Raw genomic sequence first — 10,246 nt, forward strand, 5'->3', positions numbered from 1 at the left:
ACCTCTTTCGCTATTGCTACAACCGTGAGAAAACAATTCTTACCTTCGTTTGTTAAAACTCCCCAAGCATTTCATCTGGCACGCTAACAATTCTGCCAGCTCGCTACCTTAAATAATAGTAATAATGATCCTAAAGCCTTGAAATTTTGTGGGAGAGGACTAGTCGATTACATCGACCCCAGTGTTTCACTGGTACTCAATTTATCGACCCCGAAAGAATGAAAGGCAAAGTTGGCCTTGGCAGAATCTGAAGACGGACGAAATAATTTTTTTAATGTAGGTAAAAGGCCAGGAATTTGACATGGCGGGATAGGTCAGTTACATTGACCCCAGTATATGACTGGTATTATATTTTATCAACCTCAAATGGATGAAAGGTAACATTTTGATCTTGGCTGGATATGAGCTCAGTAGGTAGCTAACTGGAAGAAGTACCACAAAGCATTTTTCCTTGAACTCTAATGATTCTATAAGCTCGCAATAAGAATAATTATTAGTGGTCTCGCTCCCGTGCCAGTGGCACTTAAAAAGCTCCATTTGAGTGTGATTGTTTCCAGCTTTGCTTTACTGGCACTTGTGCCAGTGGCATGCGGACAAAACATTGGACTAACTCCTGTGCAGGTGGCACATAAAAAAACACCATTTGAGTGTGGCCGTTGCCAGTACCGCTGGACTGGCCCTCGTGCCGGTGGCATGTAAAAAGCACCCACTACACTCTCGGAGTGGTTGGCGTTAGGAAGGGCATCCAGCTGTAGAAACTCTGCCAGATCAGACTGGAGCCTAATGCAGCCATCTGGATCGCCAGTCCCCAGTCAAATCATCCAACCCATGCTAGCATGGAAAGCGGACGTTAAATGATAATGATGGTGATGATTATTATTTCTGTTGTTAAGTACAAGACTTGAAATTTATGGAGAGGGTGCTAATTGATTATATCAATTCCAATGCTCAGCTGGTACTTATTTCATCAACCCCAAAATGATGAAAGGCAAAGTTGACCTTGGCAGAATTTGAACTCAGAACGTAAAGGCAGATGAAATATTGCTAAGCATTTTGTCCTGTATACTAACTATTCTGCCAGCTCACTGCCTTCTTCTTCTTCTTCTTCTTCTTCTTCTTCTTCTAACAACAACAAGAATAATAACAATGTCAACAAGGATATTATATCAGTTTTATTTTTTATTTTTGCAGGTGCTATGTATTACATGCATGCATTTACCAAAAATGTCCGAAGAAAACAGGAGTACAACTCATATAAAAACTGAAGCTGAAAGCACTGAAGGCGTGGAATCTCATGCATCTAGCCAAAATGGTAAGTTCACATCTTATTAAATTCAATTTTACCCAGGGTTCATAATAATAATAATAATAATAATAATCATAATCCTAACAATGTTTGTTTCTCGGTGCAAAAGTAGGTTAAGCAGGTCTATAGCATAACGTTTCTCTTTGCAATTTGATCCCATGTCATTTCTTCATTTCATCTGAGATCCAAATGTTTGCAGACCTGCCCTAACTATTTCTTCCTAAGTCTTCTTTTGTCAGCATTAACCATAAACACCTTCTCTTACCAACTTCTTACTCAGTCTTTCTCCCTTTCTCAAGGAAAAAAAAAAAAAGAAAAAAGAAAAGAAAAACAATTCTCTCAAGTTTCTAGTCTGGAAATTAGCTTCAGTTCTAGGATTGAACTGTTTGGCATTGATTGTTTTGAAAAATAGCATGAATGTCATTCAATCTCATTAGCATTTCCACCATAAATATGAGGGTGTCACTCTGTGTGTGTGTGTGTCAGGGTGTAAGTGTGTGTATGTTTGGGGTGTAAGAGTGTGTGTATGTATGCATGTGTGTGTGTGTGAGTGAGTGAGTGTGCATATATCTCAATATATTGTGCAAGCAGGTACCCATCAAGGATCAGTTTTCAGCATAGATTTGTCCACCAGGCCATAAAAAAAATATTTAAGATGAAGTGTCTTGAATTTGTTGGTGATTTAGTCAAGAAATTCCAAGCATGGAAGTAAGACCAAGAATTGAGGGGCTTTAAATTAAACCCAATTATGAAAAAGTTCTAGTTTGCAGGAAAGAAGACAAATTTTTTCGCATCTAGGAAGTTCATATTTTTATCACAGCCAAAAAATTGTCTCATCCCCCAGAAGATAGAAGACAGAGACAAGAGGTGGCGGTGAGAGAAAGAGGATGATAGAGAGAGGAGCACCAGAGTTGTTGTTGGCACTCCATCGCTTATGACGTCGAGGGTTCCAACTGATCTGATCAACGGAACAGCCTGCTCGTGAAATTAATGTGCAAGTAGTTCTCGGGGATATTCAACGTGACAAGGCTGGCCCTTTGAATTACAGGTACAACAGAAACAGGAAGTAAGAGTGAGAGAAAGTTGTGGTGAAAGAGTACAGCAGGGTTCGCCACCATCCCCTGCCGGAGCCTCGTGGAGCTTTAGGTGTTTTCGCTCAATAAATACTCACAACGCCCAGTCTGGGAATCGAAACCGCGATCCTATGACCGCGAGTCCGCTGCCCTAACCACTGGGCCATTGCACCTCCACTGGAGCACCAGAGTAATAGATATAAAAGAGTAATAGAGCAAGTACAGGAAGAGACCGAGAGTGTGTAATAGATGGCTACATGATAATTGTTGGTAAGGGGATTCAATAGCAACAATGTGGATGTGTGTATTATGTACATTATATATTAACATAGGTTTCACACACATGCATATACATACACGCACGCATATAATCATCATTGTTTTAAGTCCACTTGGACTGGATGTAAATAAGTAAATTAAGTGTGTGCAAAATATACAATAATTTATTTTAAAAAGACCAAAAAAAAAAAAGAATGCTGCTCCAATAATGGACAGAGTCAACATCCATTGATAAGGTTGCAAATGCAACAAAAATTTTGGAAGAAAATATATGAGTAATAAATGAGTGGAAATCGAACCAGTGAGTGTGTTAGATAATAAGGCATTATGACAATATGACTCTCCCCAGACACAACATAATTTGCTTCAACACACAAATTCACATAAAGAATCTTGCAAACCTGATACAAAAATGAAGTAAAAAAAAAAACAACTATTCTTTTAGCATACAATTCATACTTGTGTGCAAGATAGCCACAACAGCTAATAGATATATACTGAAATCACTTAATTTATCACAAAATTAATTTATAAGTAATTTAGTCACCAAGAGTTCTCAACTGAGTAGAGTCAGCAAATAATGGTTTCACACTTTGAGACATAACCAGCAGTTTTTTAAGGGGAGGGGGAAGTCAGTCACATCAACTGCCATACTTGACTGGTACTTATTTTGTCAACCCCGAAAAGATGAAAGACAAAGTTGACTTCAGCGGAATTTGAACTCATAACGTAAAGATGGACGAAATGCCACATTTGACCTGACATGCTAACGATTCTGCCAGCTCGCCACCTTAATAATAATAATCCTCAAATTTGTGAGGAGGGGACTAGTTGATTACATCACCTCCAGTGTTTCACTGGTACTTAATTTATTGACCATGAAAGGATGTTAGGCACAGTCGACCTCAGCAAAATTTGAACTTGAAACATAGCGATGGGCAAAATATTGCTAAGTATTTCGTCCAGCATGCTAACGATCCTGCCAGTTCACCACCTTAATAATAATAATAATGATAATAATAATAATAATGGTTTCAAAATTTGACACAGGACCAGCAGTTTTTGAGTGGGGAGAAGAAGTCAGATACATCAACCCCTGTACATGACTGGTACTTAGTTTATCAACCCCAAAAAGATAAAAGGCAAAGTTGACTCCAGTGGAATTTGAACTCAGAATGTAAAAACAGACAAAATGTTTAGCAGCATTTAGTCTGATGTGCTAATAGTTCAGCCAGCTTGCTGCCTTAGAATCAACAAATAGTATTCAACATGTGTTGTTTCATTATCACTGATTCAAGACTGCTTGCCTGCTTTGGAAATAAAAAAAAGGAAAAGGAAAAAGAAACCTCTTGTCCCAGTTTATGAATTCATTTATATAACAGTCCTTCTTCTTGACTTAAGAAATGTTTTTTTTAAATCTCCACAAAAGTTTTTGAGAGAACATCTACATCCTAAGTTTTTAGGCTTCCTAGACGATAACTTGTTCACCTATCAGATAAATATAAATAAATGAGTAAGCTTTTATTTATAATTTACTCCTCTCTCCCACTCACGCTTGGTATCCTGTTGATTCAGAATAATAGCTAAGTAAATCAATTACTATATTTTAATCTATTTCATAGATTTACAATAATGATAACATGAAAATTTGGTCAACCAATTACTCAGTTAAGAGAATAGCTCTATAGCATGTAGGTAAATGACTGAGCAACCAGGTGCAATCAACAGATCCAGTGCAGCAAATATATTATGCCCCTATCATACTGCATATTCTGACTTGCAGTGATTTATCATATGAGATTTATCATTGCTATCTAAGCAAGTTGCATTTCTGTTTCTATATGATTGCATGTTCTCATATTGGCCAAAATAAAGGTTAGCAAAATGAATTCAATCAGAATGCATTAATTGATGCATTCTTGCATTATTTTTGTGGTGTGCAACCTAATTCAGTGCTTGCTGCTAAGAAAGTTATTGAATGCTGCAATGTTTATGCAAGATTGAGATAATCCATGATGGATTTTAGATGACGTAGCTAAGTTTTGACAATTTTAGGCGCAGGAGTGGCTGTGTGGTAAGTAACTTGCTTACCAACCACATGGCTTCAGGTTCATTCCCACTGCGTGGCACCTTGGGCAAGTGTCTTCTACTATAGCCTCGGGCCAACCAAAGCCTTGTGAGTGGATTTGGTAGACGGAAACTGGAAGAAGCCCGTCGTATATATGTATGTGTGTTTGTATGTCTGTGTTTGTCCCCCCCCCCCAACATCGCTTGACAACTGATGCTGGTGTGTTTACGTCCCCGTAACTTAGCGGTTCGGCAAAAGAGACCGATAGAATAAGTACTAGGCTTCCAAAGAATAAGTCCTGGGGTCGATTTGCTCGACTAAAGGCGGTGCTCCAGCATGGCCGCAGTCAAATGACTGAAACAAGTAAAAGAGTAAAAGAGTAAATTATTGGCCTGAGGGTAGTCATATTTCAGGGCATCATAACCCACTCTAGTACAGAGCTGCTGTTTGCTGAGATGTGTCCACGTATCAGTGGTTTGGTATTTCTTGGAGGAATTTGTCCAGGTACCTTCTGAAATGTTATGAAGTGTTTTTTCTTCTTGAAATTTTTTTCAGAAAAACGTTGAATGAGGAAGGACCAGTTGAGGTAAAAAAGATGTGTTACAAATGACATGTGATGTGAGCTTGAATCTTGTAGGGTTTGTATGGCATGTAGGCCAAGACTTGAGAGATTTGTGAACTTAGTAACAGCATCATTTAGACAATGTTGAAGAAATATTGTAAGGTTTGTAAGTTTTATTACAGTTGTAGCCCTTGTTTAACCTGAGGACTGATCTAAGGCTAAACAACAGCAGTAAGGCTAACTGAGTAGATCAGGTGTATCTTTAATCAAAAGCCATCCAGCCATGACCACTTCACTTCTTTTCAAGAATAGTGTACCTTGGATTATGTTAATGTATTCAATGTTTCTTTTTGAAATAATTATGATAGTGGTGAAGGATTAACTGGGGCTATTTTTAAATGTAGAATGCTCAAATTACGCATAGGCATGGCTGAGTGGTAAGAAGTTTTCTTTCAAACCACATAGTTCCAGGTTCAGTTTAACTGTGTGGTACCTTCTACTGTAGCTTCGGGCTGACCAAAGCTTTGTGAATGAATTTGGTAGACAGAAACTGAAAGAAGCCTGTCATATGTATGTATATATGTGTATGTATATATATGTGTGTGTGTGTCTTTGTCCTCGCCGCCACTTGACAGCTGGTGTTGGTTTGTTTATGTACTCATAAACAAGCAGTTCAACAATAAAGAGACCAATAGAATAAATAAAACAAAAAAAAAATAGCATATGTAAAACCAAAATAAAAATGAAAGATAAAGGACATGCTGGAAACAAAAGTTTGTCTATTGTGGAAATAAATACATTTTATTTTCTTCCTGTTCTACATCATTGAGAAACAAGAGATTCCATTGTTTTAATAACTCTGTTATTTAATTTGATTTTACCTTCTTATTCTCTCCTACTACTACTATTACAACTAATTACTAATGTATATCTATAATACATTAAAAGTCAGCTTGAATCTTGCTTCCTTACTTGCAATGTTACCCAGCCAAACTGGTGCATAATGAGGAAATACTATAAATTAAGTTTACCCTGAAATGTTAATATGAACAGAATGAAACAACTTTCATGTAAATCAGAGTAGTTATTGAGATATTCAGGTTTGTGGGTATAAATTCCCAAAACGGTGCATAATGGGAAAATGTTCCGAATATAACTTCATCCTGAAAGGGAAGAAACTTTACTGTTTTGATTAGATAGTGATTTAACAAAGAAAAAATACAATTTGTTTTTTTTTACAGTAAATGTTTCTATCTTAATCGTTTAGAAATATTTTTAAGTGAATGTGATTTCAAAAATGTAAGTTCTTTGTACAGTAAGTATTTATATTTTAGCTTTCTTTAAACAGACAATATTTCAATGTTTTTTTAAAATTATTTTCAAGTGAATACCATTACAAAAGGTTTTTTGGCATATTTAAAAAAATGTTTTAAAGTGAAAATGACTTTAAAAGTACGGTAAATATTTCATAAATTGCTAGCCTTGTACAAAAATTTGAAATAATTATTACTAAGGTGCCGGCATGGCTGTATGGTAAGAAGCTTGTTTCCCAACCATTTGGTTCCAGGTTCAGTCCTACTGTGTGGTGCCTTGGGCAAGTGTCTTCTACTATAACCTCGGGCCAACCAAAGCCTTGTGAATGGATTTGGGAGACAGAGACTGAAATAAGCTTGTCGTATATATATATATATATATATATATATATATACATTTATTTATTTATTTATTTATATACATATATGTCTGTGTGTGTGTATTTGTCTTTGTGTCTGTGTTTGTCCCCACTTCACTGCTTGACAACTGGTGTGTTTACATCACCATAACTTAACAGTTTGGCAAAAGAGACCGATAAGTACCAGGATTAAAAAAAAAAGTCTTGGTAGTGGTGGTTATAGTAGTAGTAGTAGTAGTAGCAGCAGAGTTATCATTATCATTGTTACACTCAATGAAGTCAGAAAATATAATCTTCATGGAATTCTGTTGTTCTTTTTTTACTTTTAAACTGAAAGGTTTTCATTGTTATAATAGAGAGAGAGGAGGGAGAGAGAGAGGAGGGAGAGAGGGAGTAAATGGAGAGAAAAGAAAGAGAAAGAGTATGTGTAAGTGTGTTCAGGAGCAAATATTATAAGAGAGAAGGAGATAAAGAGAGAGTGTCCATTGGCAGGGTGGGTAACCATTTTGCTAGCTATTTTAAGCTCATTTTTAATCCTACTTTAGGTATTACTTCTAAATTAAGAAATTCTTTTGCATGAGATCCCAAGCAAAAAAGAAAATATAGAGTGTGGAAAAAAGAGATAAACACTGAAAAAAGGAGTAGAATTACGGATAAAGGGGTTAATATACTCATATATATTAATTTATTCCACTCACCACCACCATCACTACCAAATATGACCAGCACAAGTCAAGTGGTTAACTTTATTGTACAGTCTGTTGGGTCAGATTTAAACAGTGCAGTGAGTCACTGGTTTGGAAGAATGAATCCATTCAGCTTGAATTTCCTTAGATAAATGAATGAGACTGAGAGGGGAGTGAAAAGTTCTATTATGTAAAGTTAGCAACTGTATGGTTATAATGTGTATACAATCCACACATTCACACACAAACACACACAACTTCCTTTTCACCAACTATGTTTTATGATAGGGATTTTATGGTGTGGAAGTCTAATAACTGAACCAAGTAAAATAATAACACTGGCAGTTGTTAGGCTTTCCAACCAACCTTGACCATTTACTGACTTTAAAACTGGTCCTGACCATATAAGCTTGGATGGTCCTATGGGTTCCAATTTTTAAATAGCCAACTGCTCCTCCCCAAAATGCTACAAGTTGTACAAAGCATTGTTCCTATTCACCAGAGCTATAACATATAGGTGTAAGTGAGGGACTATAGTCAGACTTATATCTATACTAGCAAATGCACCCGTCCTTTGGATGGTTTAAGTTGCTTTGGTGGTATTTTTTCACCAAATAATTCAACTACTGAGAAGGTTTATGAGTAGCACAGCAATGTAGGTTTCTGATTAACCTAGGAACGGACCAAATTGAAGGCTGGTTATTGTGGAGGTCATTACACTTTAATGATCATAAAACATGTAAGTTTGCAAGTGAAGCGAAGTAGAGCTACTGAAGTGTTTTGGGAGTAGATTATGGATAATGACTACAAAATATAGTTGTTTTACATGAAAGTGAAATTTCTTGTGATTGTTAAAAATGGCTAGAACGACAATGCTAGAACGTATTTGAAACAATAGACACCAGTCGAAATATCATAATGGATGGATAAATATGCATCCTTAAAGTGAAACAATGCCACTGGTAGGTAAACAAAGGTATCAACAAATAGAAGAGAGGCGGGACGGGAACATCACCTTTCAAGTAACTCAGAATAGGTAAAGGTAAGCTTGCCAAAGTTTAATGCAGTTTAAATATGGAGATTAAGATTGTTTGGTATTGGATATTCATTGCATATAGTGTTCCCGGTCAATTTAATCACTGCTGCAGGTGGACAGTCAAAATAAATAAATAGACAAAATCCTTTCACTTTTATAATATTCTCTAACCAAAACACTCAATACACACCAATACACGTAAAAAATATAGAAAGTAATAATACACAATTTCAGCATATAAATAAATAATAAATAAGTAAATTGTGAAAACCACTAAAAATATTCTCTAATGCCAATATATGACCATATAGATTAAAAAAGTATGGAAGATCCTTCATACAAAAAAAACTATGTACATACAACGAATTAGAGAAAAACCTATGTAAACAACCGTTTTTCCCAGTTTGTCCATTTATGCAGGAGCTTTGGGCAAAGTGTTATAGTGCATGACCATCCTTGGGACATAAGTAATGTGTGTATGTAAAGTTTGTTGAAAATTGGTTGAGAATTGTATATTGACTAATGTATGCATTAGTCAATATGCACACACATACTGTGATTTATATATACTATATATACTAGATATGTAATTCCTCAGGCAACAAAAATGTATGTGTGTGTGTGTGTGTGTGTGTGTGTGGCTGTGTGGTAAGAAGTTTGCTTCCCAACCACATGGGTCTGGGTTTAGTCCTACTGTGTGGTACCTTGGGCAAGTGTCTTTGGACCAACCAAAGCCTTGGTAGACGGAAACTGAAAGAAGCCCATCATATATGTGTGTGTGTGTGTGTTTGCCACCACTTGACAACTGGTGTTGGTATGTTTATGTCCCCATAACTTAGTGGCTTGCCTCCCGGCTTGCCAGTCGTCAGTCAAACCATCCAATCCATTCCAGCATGGAAAGCGGACATCAAACAATGATGATGATGATGATATCTTACTGGTTATAATGGCCCCAAGTATACATACAAAGAAAAATTAAAACAGGAAAATATACTTAGTAATTATATTCTTATAATCTATACTCCCTTACATGCATTTCAGTTACAATTACAAATTGAAACACATGTTGTAAGATATGTTATAAAAAAGTATTTTCAAACTAGTCTTGTCTTATTTGTGTGTGTGTGTGTGTGTGTGTGAGATCATCATAACCATCACTATTAAATTCCATCTATGCTGGCATGAGTTGGATGACTGTGTCAAGTTCCAGTGTTTATTTTGATTTTGGTACGGTTTCTACAGGTGAATGCCCTCCCTAACACCAACTACTTTACAGAATATACTGGATGCACACAGACACGCACACACACACACACACACACACACACACACACATCGTATGCAACTAATTTTTGTATATCTAAACAAATGGGTTGTAATGGCCCAGTGGTTAGAGCAGTGGACTCGCGGTCGGAGGATCGCGGTTTCGATTCCCAGACCGGGCGTTGTGTATGTTTATTGAGCGAAAACACCTAAAGCTCCACAAGAGGCTCCGGCAGGGGTTGGTGGTGACCCCTGTTGTACTCTTTCGCCTCAACTTTCTCTCGCTCTTTCTTCCTGTTTC

General features: G+C 36.7%; 2 protein-coding genes across 3 annotated transcripts in view; one reads left to right on the forward strand and one right to left on the reverse strand.

Annotated features, from left to right (window-relative positions):
- The window catches only part of LOC106867430 (zinc finger protein GLI1), a 420,253-nt gene that overhangs the window by 235,969 nt on the left and 174,038 nt on the right, over positions 1–10,246 (forward strand). For both annotated transcript variants that reach the window (XM_052973914.1, XM_052973915.1), the window contains exon 3: positions 1,192–1,312. In XM_052973914.1, the coding sequence (XP_052829874.1) occupies positions 1,210–1,312 (103 nt within the window). In that variant the 5' untranslated portion in view covers positions 1,192–1,209. The remainder of the gene's footprint in view (positions 1–1,191; positions 1,313–10,246) is intronic.
- Positions 10,059–10,246, reverse strand: part of LOC106878371 (aspartyl aminopeptidase) — a 383,150-nt gene continuing 382,962 nt past the window's right edge. The window contains exon 16 of the mRNA XM_052973918.1: positions 10,059–10,154. The gene's annotated coding sequence lies outside the window, so the exon portion shown is untranslated. The remainder of the gene's footprint in view (positions 10,155–10,246) is intronic.

Source organism: Octopus bimaculoides, chromosome 17, assembly GCF_001194135.2.
Source record: "Octopus bimaculoides isolate UCB-OBI-ISO-001 chromosome 17, ASM119413v2, whole genome shotgun sequence".
NCBI lineage: Eukaryota > Metazoa > Mollusca > Cephalopoda > Octopoda > Octopodidae > Octopus > Octopus bimaculoides.